The 13,826-nt window shown below is 37.1% G+C and overlaps 1 protein-coding gene across 1 annotated transcript; it reads right to left on the bottom strand.

Moving 5' to 3' along the window:
• Positions 1-686: 686 nt before the first annotated feature.
• LOC113062874 (sodium-dependent multivitamin transporter-like) lies at positions 687-13,521 on the bottom strand. Its single transcript, XM_026232914.1, has 16 exons — positions 13,273-13,521; positions 8,695-9,153; positions 6,902-6,967; positions 6,498-6,549; positions 6,297-6,364; positions 5,617-5,771; positions 5,347-5,487; positions 5,126-5,255; positions 4,427-4,515; positions 4,212-4,324; positions 4,023-4,090; positions 3,792-3,878; positions 3,273-3,445; positions 2,894-2,997; positions 2,012-2,133; positions 687-1,902 (listed from the first exon to the last, which is right to left on the bottom strand). Exons 2-16 carry the CDS (start codon positions 9,040-9,042, stop codon positions 1,741-1,743), a joined length of 1,878 nt encoding a protein of 625 aa, XP_026088699.1. The 5' UTR covers positions 9,043-9,153; positions 13,273-13,521; the 3' UTR covers positions 687-1,740.
• Positions 13,522-13,826: the final 305 nt, after the last annotated feature.

Below are 13,826 nucleotides of genomic sequence, written 5' to 3'. Positions count from 1 at the left end.
GCAAAATGCATCACTCATGAGTGGATGCTGAAAAATCAATGAGATGTGGCGCAACAGTGCGTTAACTTTGGAAAATAATTTTAAAACCACACCACAGTGGAATATAAAAATGCACTCTGTGTGACCGATGACTTATGTTTTGCACATGGACAAACATGATTCCACATAGGATGATTTCATTCGAGACAAATGTTAAACTGAAACCTGTCACCAGACCAAGATTGATACACCCACAATAACAACGAACAAAAAAAAAAAAGGATGATGGATGAGAGACTGTTGAACTGTATGAGTTCATAACCTGAAAATATAACTGACTGCCTGTGATTGTGAGATTGTGACAGGTTCAGAGAAAGCTTTCATTCCAGTCATAGGCACAATACAAGGACCTCAGGAATCCTACAGCAACTACAAATGGTTTGGCTTAGACTGAGGTATGAATTTTAGACTAGACAGCAAAGCACAGAAAATCCCATTACAACATCAAAAAAACATATCAAATCACAAGAAAACAAGTGCAACCAAATCAATCCATATGCCTAACACTGAGAATTATGGTCAGTAACACACTAAAGTTTTCAATTTCTGTGCCGGTTAGTCTTGATACAATAACACATATCTTTACTTCTATATCTAAGATCAAATATTTGATTAGGCTATTCTTTAGAACTTGTCCTACAAGAACATTTCTAACATGACCATTTGGTAAATAATCATCCATACCAAAATAATATTTAATACAGGCAAATTTAAAACTTTTTCTGAGATGCTAAATTATAATTAGCCAGGCTCTCACAATGCAAAGCATCATGGGAATTCAATAGTGAGGTATCCAGATACTTCTAGATACTTCCAGATACTATCAAGGTCAGGACCATTTGGGCATTTGGGCTAGGCGAAGAAACGGCAAACTAAAGCAATGATCCAGTCACAAAACTACATCATACATTCATATGAGGAGGCACTTGTCACAAACAATGGGCTTCAATGAGGGAACTAGAGATTCAGCATGCATTAGATTCACTGTATCTATCGCAACATGAGACTTCTTCAAGTCGAATGGTCTTTCATGAATGTCGAGCTAAAAGTTTACTACACTGACATTTGCAGTATTAGCAATTCTTCATTCACTGTAAACTTTTAACTCAGTTTAGGGAACAAACACATGGACCGTAGTGCTTTCAAGGCCAACAGAATGGAAAGGCAAATGTAGTGAACTTTGGACGAAACTAAATCTCTGGGAGAGAAAAACCCCAAAACTCGAATGGCACTGACATTAAACGACTATAGATTTGTGCAAATGTAGTACTTTCTGCTGATAAACCATCCATAAACCTGACGTTCAGCATGATTTTTTTTATGTGTGGGTGTATGTATATCAAGAACCAGCAATATTCAACCAAGTATTCTTGACATTCAGTTTAGGACATGTAAACTAAGTTTAGGTGATCACTTGTATCGCTCAATACATCTCAAATCATTCAAGATCTAAACGTAATCTAATTTTTATGACAGACCACTGACATCAAAAGGTACCACATATAAACGAGATCACTGGCAGTTGAGGGCACAGCGTACTAATATTGCAAAGGGCCCACAATATAACTTATGCACTTAAGATTCTTACCAAATTCAAGAGGGGAAAACAGTGAGATTGTGAATTTGCACGCTGTTTTGGCATCATAACCGACGTCCTGTAGGAAACTAAGACCCTTTAGGACTGTCGCTGTATGGGACATTTCACAAGGCTGTTTCCTGCAACGTATGGGCCAGGTTGCAAGTAGGCTGGGCGGATTTCTGTTCTCCTTCCTCTTCCCTGAGCTGGTCTTCCTCTTTAGTGCCGGCAATGCCATTGCTCTCTTTCTGGGCCATCTGGTAAGGCTGTTGGTCCATGACTTTAGACTATAGCATAGACACAGACGTACATAACCATTCAAAATAGAAGAATGCTGTATTTGAAACTGGGTTTTGATTCGTAAGTGAAGCTCAGCTGAGCATTTAAGTGAGTTACCTTGTCATCCAGTGGGGTAACACAGCACAGTTTCTCCTTGTAGCGTTGGGGCAGAAAGAACAGCAAATTGCCAAGCACAGGGTAAATCGTGCCTGGGTTTAAATCTTTCTCCTTTGAAGGCCCTGAGTGAACACAAAGCAGAAAAAAATTATTATGATAAAAATTGTTGCAGACTAACAATCAATGTTGTTATTGTACATTGTAAATTCTAAAACTATTAAAATGAGCATCTGGCAATTTAAATAACTGAATATATAGTAACTATAAATATTAGATACATTTTTAGTTTTTAAATAAAAAGTAAAACCTTTTAAATAATACATACTATAATAGTATATTAATAATACTAAAACAAAACTGCTAATAAATGTCATTGTATAACATACACCAAGGATTTTCAAACTTTTGAGTGATTTAAGGTGCCCTTATATAAAGCGGTTACTAAAATATATAATATATTTTTATGTGGATCAATTCACTTTTACATGATTATCTTCTATATGTCATTGTATTAAAGCAAAAATAAATTTAAATATTATCTTGAATATATTTACTTCGTATTAGTTTAACAGTGCATTTACCCAATAATTTACGAGTAACAATTTATTTGAATGGCACTTTAGTTTTATTTTTCCAATACAACTTAACTTTTTCCTTATCTCAGACCCACTAGCACCCCTTTGCGATCTGCAATTAGAAAACCTCTCCCGGACAACTAAGATGATTTCCTAGTGCAATCTAACTTGGGCAGTAAACTCTTACCTTATCTTTACATTTCACAGATTAAACTACAAATGAGCCATATTCACAAAGGTAGCTTTATCAGCATCCAAACAAAACTTTAAACGTAGAGTGTTTGATCGGTTTGGAAACACACTTTACCCGTCAGAAAGCTGACCAGTAGTCCAACCACCACAACTGTGGCAGAATTATGAGCACTGTACCACATGTATGATAAAGAGTACAGAGCCTGAACTCCAGAAGGCCTGAAAATACAAGACGACAGAATAAATGGGCCAGTTTAGTCTGTGATATATCTATCATGTTGAAAAGCCTTTATGAACTGGCTTACTTTTCAGTCTCAAATTAGACCAATCATTGTTTTTATGCAACTTCCTTATGGTTATGACTAATTTGTAGGATCTAAGAAGTTTATGCAACTGGTCACAGAAGCTAAACAAATGGATTTCTGCTTTGTCTGAAGTAATCAAGCATTTTAGAACAGGTATTTCTACTATCTTAAAAATATGCACCTGGGTACCTGGGTTTAGATGTGATGAGCGTCGTCATGATAGCTGTGGTCATGTTTCCTACATCAGGTATGATGGTGGCATTTATCAAAGGTGGCGCAGATGCAGACATTCGTGAAAGAAAGCTTCCGATACCGATCCAGAAAGCCATGACCAGCCCCGATAACAGCCCAACAAGAGCACCCTGAAAACACACCCAGTCCATTAAATTAAATCAAACCAAGAAAATATCTACCAAAGTCCAATGGACGCATTAGTGACAAGACATAAAAAAAATTAAAAATAGATGTGACACTGAAGACTTAAATAATGACTGCTGAGAATTCAGCTCTGCCATCACAGGAATAAATTACATTTTTAAATATATTAGAAGAAAATAGACAAGTAAGTATTTCTATTATTTACTGTATTTTGTTCCACTAAACACAGCCTTGGTGAGCATACTGTAAGAGACTTATGAAACAAACCAAAAATATGACCCCAATCCTTTCAACAGTTTTGTATAGATGTGGATGCTTTGTTTGACTTACAGTGGAATTGGCCCAAGGGAAAAACATCCCGAGACAGAAAAGACCAAGAAGAGGTCCCCCCACCATCCCAAATATACTGAGTGCTGCCTAAAGATGTTAAACATTAAGGAAAATATACATAAATATAGTTTATTGTTAACTGTAGGAATACATCATACTAAATTACATCTCAAATTTGTCTGCATTTACTTTATTATTTTTATTTCCATATTAGATAATCATGGTCCTCACCTGCAGCACAGAACCCATTAAAGAGGCGATGTACGCCATAGCCAGACACACCAGACCATAGCCAAGAGCTGTGGGGGAATATAATGACAAAAAATGATTACCCCATGATCCCAATGGACAACTCGTAAAGAAACTAATATATGAAATAATAAGCTCTGCCTTTCAGGCAGTTATTGAAAAATAGCCTACCCAACATTTTCGATAACAAGGTGGCACGGGCCTCTGTCATGGGTGACACGTGAGGTTTGATCAGGTCCTCCATGGTAACTGTTGCCAGGGAGTTGAAGGCAGATGAGATAGTGCTGTAAAAACAATTGGACCCCGTTTAAAGAAAAATCAAGATTAACAGCTAAATATATACATACATACATACATATGCTGTCATCACAAAATCTTGTTAATACCTAAGAGCGCCACTGAACAGGCAGGCAACAAAAAGTCCTGGCAAACCAGGAAGATCTTGCAACACATCCATTACAAAGTACAGCACCATCTGCAGAAGGAGAGAAAGGTGGAACATGACTTCCCCATAATAACTGCCAAATTAACATCAATTCAGCGATGGTGTGATGACCTTGAGATCAAACGATAACAAGAAATGATTAACACGTACAGAAGATAATGATAAAGGCCATAACACCTTATCAAGAAAACAAAATGTAATGATTTTCAAAACGATAGGCTGTTGCATAAAAATAAACAATCATATCATATATATCTGGTTTTTAATCATTGCATTGAAAATATTGTAAAATGTTACTACAATTTTTATATTTTCATATATTTTAAAATATAACTTATTCCTGTGAAGCAAAGTTGAATTTCCAGCATGGTCATGTCACATGATCCTCCAGAATTCATTCTAATATGCCGATTTGGTGCTCAAAAAACATTTCTGATTATTATCAATGTTGAAAACAGTTTAATATTTTTGAGGAAACCATGATACATTTTTTCATTATTCAGTGATGCAACACAAAAGCCAAAAGCTTCTAAAATACATTTGAAACAGTGTCTTCATGTCACTTTTAATCAATCTAATACATCATTGCTCATTTAAAGTATTAATTTCTATCAAAAAAATCATGTTTTTTGTATCTGACCTGGTCGTTACTTTTGACGTAGCCCTTATCCAGTGGGCTCTCCTCCCCATATCGGGCGTACATAACCAAACCCATTAAACAGCCCATTGAGAGCACAATCTGCTGGCATGGGAATACTGCATAACAGGACCTGGAGAACAAAAAACACCAATTTTGTTAAGTAATTTGACATAACACAGCAGAAAGAGTAAAAATGTTGCATAAAACAACTTCTTTCTTACATGATGGCCTCTTTTTCTGTGCGGGAGCAAAGGTATCTCTGGACCTGAGCCTGATTCACTCCATACAGGGCTAGCATGAGGAAAACCCCCCCGACTCCCAGAGTCCAGAATGTGTGCCTCTCCAAAGGGTCAGGGTTCAGGCTGCCATGGGGACCACAAAACAAAGAATGTGAGCTTCAGTTACAGTGGTTTAACAGTGTTTGTTAGATAAACGTAATGGAACAGTTTACTCATAAATGAAACAAAATGATATAAAATCCCATCACTCACTCAAGGCCTGAGATACGGCTGCCGTTTTGTGCTTTCTTCCATACTTCAGCGATGCCACCTGCCTGATGGGTACCCACTATAATCACTGCCAGCTGCCCCGCAAACATCACGATTGTTTGGAACACATCTGTCCAGATCACTGCTTTCAGACCGCCCTGGAGATAAAGAGAAAAGAAGAACTAAGGCTACACCAAGGCTACATTCATTTGATCAAAAAAGGTGTTGTGAAATAGTATTACAATTTAGAATAACTGTTTTATACTTTTTATACATTTTAAAATGTAATTTATATTAAGCCGAATTTTCCATTCATTACTCATTTTGATCCATCAGGAATCATTCTAATATACTGATTTGGTTCTCAAGAAACATTTCTTATTATTATCAGCATGAAAACAGGCCTGCTGCTTAATATTTTAATGTTAATGATGATTTTGTTTCTATATTATTCTCTCTCTCTCTCTCTCTCTCTCTCTCTCTATATAATAAATATATAAATATATATATATGATCAATAGAAACTTAAAATTAAATCTTTGTAACATCATAAATGTCTTTTCTGACCCTTATGATCATTTGAATGCATCCCTGCTGATTAAAAGTATTCCTTTCCCTTTACAAACTGAAAAGTATTAATTTTCTTTTCTGCTTGTGTAAACTGAGGCATGTCTCCAACTTACCAAAGCTGTATAAAACGTGCACACCAATCCCATGGCCAGCACAGCCCCCCAAAGGTCAAACCCGGTTACTGTGATCACAAACAAATTCAAATAAACATTTACAAGAGGAAAAGCATATAAAACAACAACAAAAAAAAACACTGATCAGATATACATCAACATGCATGTGTTGTTATGCATCAGTAGCCTAGTCTTAATTACCTGCATTAAGTGCAAGTGCTGGAGCATACAGGACAACTCCCATATAGATCACCTGCATAAAAATATGAATATGACAAATGAAACAGCTGTAATACTTTTCTGAAACCACACTAGATTGTTTTAGCACATAATAACTTTTTTCTTTGAAACTCCCCCCGTCTAAGTAACTGATAGTTCTGAGAATCATTGCACTTAGATCAACAACACTGAGTAAAATATTGTCCATGTCAGTGGGGAGGTCAGAATAAGTTTTTAAGTGAAAGTTCAGGTTTTATACTGACAACAGGGTGTCTTTGTGCCTAACAAAACAGGAGTAAAAGACAAAATTCATATTAATTACTAGATTATACTCCTACTGGTTTTAATATCCAATTGCACACATTCAGGTGCTAAACACAACTCACCATCTGAAAGATGAAGGTCACAGTGCCACATATCCGAACACTTTTACTAAAACGAAGCTCCAAGTACTATGAAGAGGAAAAAGAATGCACATTCAATAAATAAATATGATACCATGTGGGACATTTACAAGGTTCCCACTCTTTTAGAATTAATATCCATGTTTTTTCCCATTAATTTTCTATTTGTTTAATGATAACTGAATATGGATTTTTTTATTTTTTTATTATTCTTTTACATTTAGACTCATTCGCTGATGAATCATTCACTGGCTGAGTCATTAAAAAACTCCAGTTCCAAAACAGTGACAATCTCTCAAACAAACATACACGGGTTTATCTCAAATTAGAATGTCATGGAAAAATTAATTTATTTCAGTAATTCTACTCAAATTGTGAAAATGTTGTATTAAATAAATTCAATGCACACAGACTGAAGTAGTTTAAGTCTTTGGTTCTTTTAACTGTGATTGTTTTGGCTCACATTTAACAAAGACCCACCAATTCGCTATCTCAAAAATGTTTAATACTTCATAAGACCAATTAAAAAACATTTTTAGTGAATTGTTGGTGGAAAGTATGTTCATTTACTGTACATGTACCCAATACTTGGTAGGAGCTCCTTTTGTTTTAATTACTGCGTCAATTCAGCGCGGCATGAAAGTGATCAGTTTGTGGCACTGCTGAGGTGGTATGGAAGCCCAGGTTTTTTTTGACAGTGGCCTTCAGCTCATCTGCATTTTTTGGTCTCTTGTTTCTCATTTTCCTCTTGACAATAGCCCATAGATTCTCTCTGGGGTCCAGGTCTGGTGAGTTTTCTGGCCAGTAAAGCACACCAACACCATGCTCATTTAACCAACTTTTGGTTGGCATCTTCAAAAAGCTGGTCAGCAGAAGGAAGCATGATGTGCTTGCTTGGTAAACGGGTGCAGTGTCTTTGGTTTTCAAAAAACACAATAGACCAAAAGCAGCAGATGACATTGCACCCCAAATCATCACAGACTGTGGAAACTTAACACTGGATTTCAAGCAACTTGAGCTATGAGCTTCTCCACCCTTCCTCCAGACTCTAGGACCTTGGTTTCCAAATGAAATACAAAACTTGCTCTTATCTGAAGAGGACTTTGGACCACTGGGCAACAGTCTAGTTCTTCTCCTTAGCCCAGGTAAGACACCTCTGATGTTGTCTGTGGTTCAGCAAATTCCTTGACATGTCTGTGTGTGGTGCCTCTTGATGCCTTGACCCCAGCCCATTTCTTGTGAATTTCACTCAAATTCTTGAATCGATTTTGCTCAACAATCCTCATAAGGCTGCGGTTTTCTCGGTTGTTTGTGCATATTTTTCTTCCACACTTTTCCCTTCCACTCACTTTTTTTGCTTGGATACAGCACTCTGTGAACAGCCAGCTTCTTTGGCAATGAATGTTTGTGGCTTACCCTTCCTTGTGAAGTGTGTCAATGATTACCTTCTGGACAACTGTCAGATCAGCAGTCTTCCCCATGACTGTGTAGCCTATAGTGAACCAAACTGAAAGACCATTTGGTTTTGAGTTGATTAGCTGATTGGCATGTCACCATATTCTAATTTGTTGAGAGTGAATTGATAGGTTTTTGTTAAATGTGAGCCAAAATCATCACAATTAAAAGAACCAAAGACTTTAACTACTTCTGTCTGTGTGCACTGAATTTATTTAATACACCAGTTTCACAATTTGAGTTGAATTACTGAAATGAGCTTTTCCACAACCCTGTAATTTATTGAGATGCACCTGTACAGTAAATTTCTAAAGTGCTACCTGATATGTGCTGCTGAGGTGGAGCCGATAGAAAACAGGTATGAAAATGTGCGCAGGGATGAGCAGGCCAAGGAAATAGGAGCAACCCAGGAACCAGTACTGCGTGCCATGTGTGTAAATCTCAGATGGGGCACCCAGGATGGCCACTGCTGATTGAAAGGTGGCCAACAGCGAAAGGGACACTGGAAGGCAGCGCATGCTGCGGTCGGCCAGCAGGAACTCCTGTGTTGTCCTCTGACAACCCCCTGAGAAGGCATAGTAAAGGCCGATTCCTGCAGAGGCTACTAGCAGCACGACGAAAATCACATAATCCACTGTGCTGAAGTGCATTAGGACTACGTCCCCCATAATGCCGTGAGGTATGGGGAGGAGCACACAGAGTGATGTGACCCCTGGATTATCAGTGAAGGGTAAGTGAAGGCTCAGTGGAGTGAATCATGAAAGACTGCAGGTGACGTGCTATGAAAAAAAAAATTAAAAGACTGATTAGGCAAAAATGCAAACTGAATATCTTAATTATAATTTCTGATTGTTAGAATTTACAGATTAAAATAAAAGATTCAAAACTAGCAGTAAGGAAACATATACACTAATGCATTGTGCAATATGTGCAAAACAACTCAAAAAGTCCATATATTTTAAATCAAAATTTAGCACTATTATACACCTAAAAATAAAATAACTTAAGACTCACAATCAAACCAAAGTAGCAACAAATTTTATCTTCCATACGGTGACGTCCATACGCGTGTAATTGGTTATCAAAAATAAATAAATAAATGTGGAGCAGAGACTTGGTTCTATGTAAACGTGAGCAGCGAACTTGAACATTGATAAAACTGGGGTCATTAGATTGCCTTACAGATTGCAAGAATGCACTGAACAAAAAAAAACTAAAACAAAAGATCTTACCAACCCCAAACAGCAAAGTTTAAGTAAAAGGACTTTAATTTCATACAATGTTAAAGTTGTATAACATCCTGTAAAATGGTAAAACTAAAGCTTATTGCAACTGTTTGAGTTTGCTAATTGTCATTTATTGATTACACTTGCACTGTAAATTACTTGCATACAATGTACACAATTTACTGCACACAATCCTGACCTGTTCAATGGAACAATACAGCCTTACAGCCTACAATCAGAAACATGTGTTTTTAGTACCACAGCACACAATATATTTTTCATTTTGAGTTCAAGAACAGTTGAGTGTAACTTTAAAATAAATATATATACACAAACATATATTTTTATTCAAACCCTGGCTGTGGAACATCAGATTAATTTAGTGTCATCAAAGCTGTTGTGTCGGCTAGTATGCTAAAGGGCAAGTGTCACGTGTGACATGATAAAGACAGTGAAAGACTCTGACCTAGAAGATTTTCTTACAACTCAGATAACAACACCACACAAAATATGTTTGGGTTGGAATGGAGGGTTTCACACCAATTTAATCTAACTTCTTATTTGAAAGAAAAGAAATGACAGACCGGTTCTTATCTGCAGAACAGTGAAGAAAGATGCAAGAACACACAGGCCAAGATTCGTCAAGCCACTGTACGCTGTCCAAATGTTTGCCGTTTGCTCAGATTCTTTCCTATTACTCTGCAAAATAGCCAAGTAATCTATGATAAGAAATCAAATTATATTTAGCCTATCAAGGGGCAAAAAAAGGACAAACTTGTATAGTTTCTATGGTCACAAGGCTTTTGATGATCAAACAGTGGGGTAATAGCATAGCGAAGTGTCTGTTTGATTTTCTTTAGCCTCTATGAGATCAAGGCCTGCTCCTGCATACAGACACCGCTTATGACTCACCAGCAGCATCAGAACCCACTGTATTACACCATCTAACCATCCAATCAACTAACAACCCAACTGTCCCATGATTTATGCTGCTTCAGCTTGGGTGCCTCTATAATTTGCCTTTCTTGATTTAAAAAAAATAAAAATAGCCACAATATTTATCTTATAAATAGGGATGTCAATTTAAAGGAATTAATTCTAAAACCGAACCCAATTTTTACCAACAGAGGAAATCTACCTTGAAATACCACTTTAAATTTTTAGCCCTAGCTACATGACAAGGCTGTCCCGTCAGGTAAATTTTATGTTATAACAACTTATAACATATTTCTATATTCTTTTTTATCTTTATCTTGCTTTTCATAACAAGGAACTGCTGATAACAATTGACAATATGTTCCTATATCATAGGGGTGCACAATAAATATCGGGCGATTATTAATGTGCATCTTGTCAGTAAAGCCAGTTATCTAATTAGCGGTATCCATCCATCAGGTGCATGATTTCACACAGAGCAGCTGTTACTACACAGAGCTGTTGTTAACTGACAAGCTGCGCAAATTCATGCCAATACCTGGATTTTCGCAGCTTGTCGTTCACTTCTCCTTCTAACAAAACATTAAAGGGGGGGTGAAATGCTATTTCATGCATACTGAGTTTTTTACACTGTTAATGAGTTGGATTCCCATGCTAAACATGGACAAAGTTTCAAAAATTAAGTTGTACGTTTGAAGGAGTATTTCTGTTCCAAAAATACTCCTTCCGGTTTGTCACAAGTTTCGGAAAGTTTTTTTAGAGTATGGCTCTGTGTGACGTCAGATGGAGCGGAATTTCCTTATATGGGTCCTAAGGCACTTCTGCCGGAAGAGCGCGCGCTCCCGTATAGCAGAGCACTGAGAGGCTGAGCACAGACAATCACTGATCAGAGCGAGAGCGTTGCGAAATGTCACAAAAGGAGTGTGTTTTTGGTTGCCAGGGCAAGACAACCCTGCACAGATTACCAAACAAAAAACAGCATTAAGGGACCAGTGGATGGAGTTTATTTTTACAGAGCATCAACGGAGTTGTGCAAGTGTTTGTGTTTGTTCCCTGCATTTCGAAGATGCTTGTTTTACAAACAAGGCCCAGTTTGACGACGGATTTGCGTATCGTTTATTTCTTAAGGAAAATGCAGTCCCAACGAAAAAGGGTCACGATCGTGTGTTGGAACCGCAGGCGGTGAGTAAAACTGCTTAAAATATCTCTGCCTCCTTGTGGGAGTGCATCCGCCTCCCTTGCCGGAGACCCGGGTTTGAGCCCCGCTCGGAGCGAGTCGTTGCTGCTGCTGCTCTCATTCAGTTTCAGCCTCGGGATCTGATTCTGGATCATAAATAAACGGCTGAATCTGACTGTAAGCCATGGTTTGTTTTGGTTGGTTTTGTCCTCACTGTGTCACAGCTTCCAAACGCTCTCAACGCAAAAGCCTACTGGAGCTCGTGATTCTTCCAGTCGTTCGTGTTTTTCCGGGAAAAATCGGTACAGACTATCTTTCTCTTATGAATATAATAAAACTAAAGACTTTTTGGAGTTATGAAGGATGCAGTACTACTCTATAGGTACTCAAGAATAACAGGATATTGAGTGAAAACGAGCATTTCACCCCCCCCCCCCCCCCTTTAAATCACAGCTGTAAATCTTTTTACAACAGCTATTATGCAACCTGTATTTCTAAATCAATGTTTGCCCAGTAATTCTCTACAGAAATTAATGTTCAAAGATTAAAATCAGTTCACACAAGATCTGACAAACACTTCACAATTATTGCAGCCACTTACTGGAATACTGATACAGAATGACAATTATTGTCCTGGACACGTTTTAATCAAAGTTTATAGCTTCAGTGTTCCTCAAAAGTTCAGGCCTGTGTTTGTGTTCGGTTGAGGCCAGACATTTATATATATATATATATATATATATATATATATATATATATATATATATATATATATATATATATATATATATATATATATATATGGAAATTCATCTTTGCATCACAGTAATATATATATATATATTACTGTGATGCAAAGATGAATTTCCATCAGCCATTACTCCAGTCCAGGTACCCTAACTCCAAAATGAAATGTTAATACAATATGGTTTCAAGAAAAATATTGAAGGGTTGAAATGCAACATCTTACAGGTAAATTAATAACGTTAACCGGTCTGACATATTTCCGGTTCGTTTTAATAGATAGATACAACATTTTAATCCATCACAATATAAAAAAAGACATTTTGAGCGTAACATCACAGAAAATGGCGTTTAGTTAAACGAAGACGGTTTACTATTTCAGCCCACGCGCTATGCACGAGCAACAGAGCCACGAGCTCGAGAAGAAATAGATTGATAGTTTACTTCTCACAAGAAGAGAGAAAGAGCGGCTTTGAAAACTGATTTCATAGTTAGATGAGTTATAGGTTTAACCCGATGTACAGCTACTATGAACTGCATCTGACAGCTACAACGTGTTCGCGCTAATGTTTCCTGGACTTCTGTCCTTGCATGCAATAACTGCGTAGAATACCACGATGCCTTAAAGGAAATGAAATGCTAATGTAAATTTACATCACAACAGAGCGAAATATGGGCTACCCACGAGAACGTACGGTAATACGTTCGCGCTGTGTAGCAAATGAAGAGAACGCTCCCATTATAATGAACGATGCTGCTTTTTAGCTAGCCTACCTTGTCATTCATTCTACCCAGCCATCATGTCATCATCTTACCTTGGTTACAGTTATTCCGATGAAAAATGCGTAATGAATGGAGAAAGGTTTAAACCAGTCTCGGTTCAGACCACCCCTAACGTACTCTCCTTGACATCACATAGAGGTTGCTGCTCCACAGTTGATACACGTGCTTCCGACGTCACGCTGTGGGAACGTCACAATGTCGCCGCCTCATGACTTTCATAAGTAGCTAATCAATTATCCTTTCTCAAGCGGGGGAAAACTGAAATATATATTTTTAAAAAAAACTATTTTATTGGTAACCTTTCACATTCACAAGATTAAATGATCTGCCTGCAAACCATTTTTTTCTAATTTAAAAAATTATTTCCAACTTTATTGAGCATTAAGTTATTAACGCCTATAACATTCTAAGCAATAATATATAAATTGATTGTTTCGAAAACCATCCATATTAATCTTGAACCGAGACAATGGTCAAATAAATTAATGTTTTTTTTTAATTCCTCAAAATTCAAAATTGTAAAATGTATTCAACTTAAACAAACTTGTGCAACATAATGTCTCTCTCTACACTCTTAAAATAAAGG

The sequence above is a fragment of the Carassius auratus genome, chromosome 45 (genome assembly GCF_003368295.1).
Source record: "Carassius auratus strain Wakin chromosome 45, ASM336829v1, whole genome shotgun sequence".
Lineage (NCBI taxonomy): Eukaryota > Metazoa > Chordata > Actinopteri > Cypriniformes > Cyprinidae > Carassius > Carassius auratus.
The sequence above is the reverse complement of the archived record's forward strand: the minus strand, read 5'-3'. Positions and strand labels throughout refer to the sequence as shown.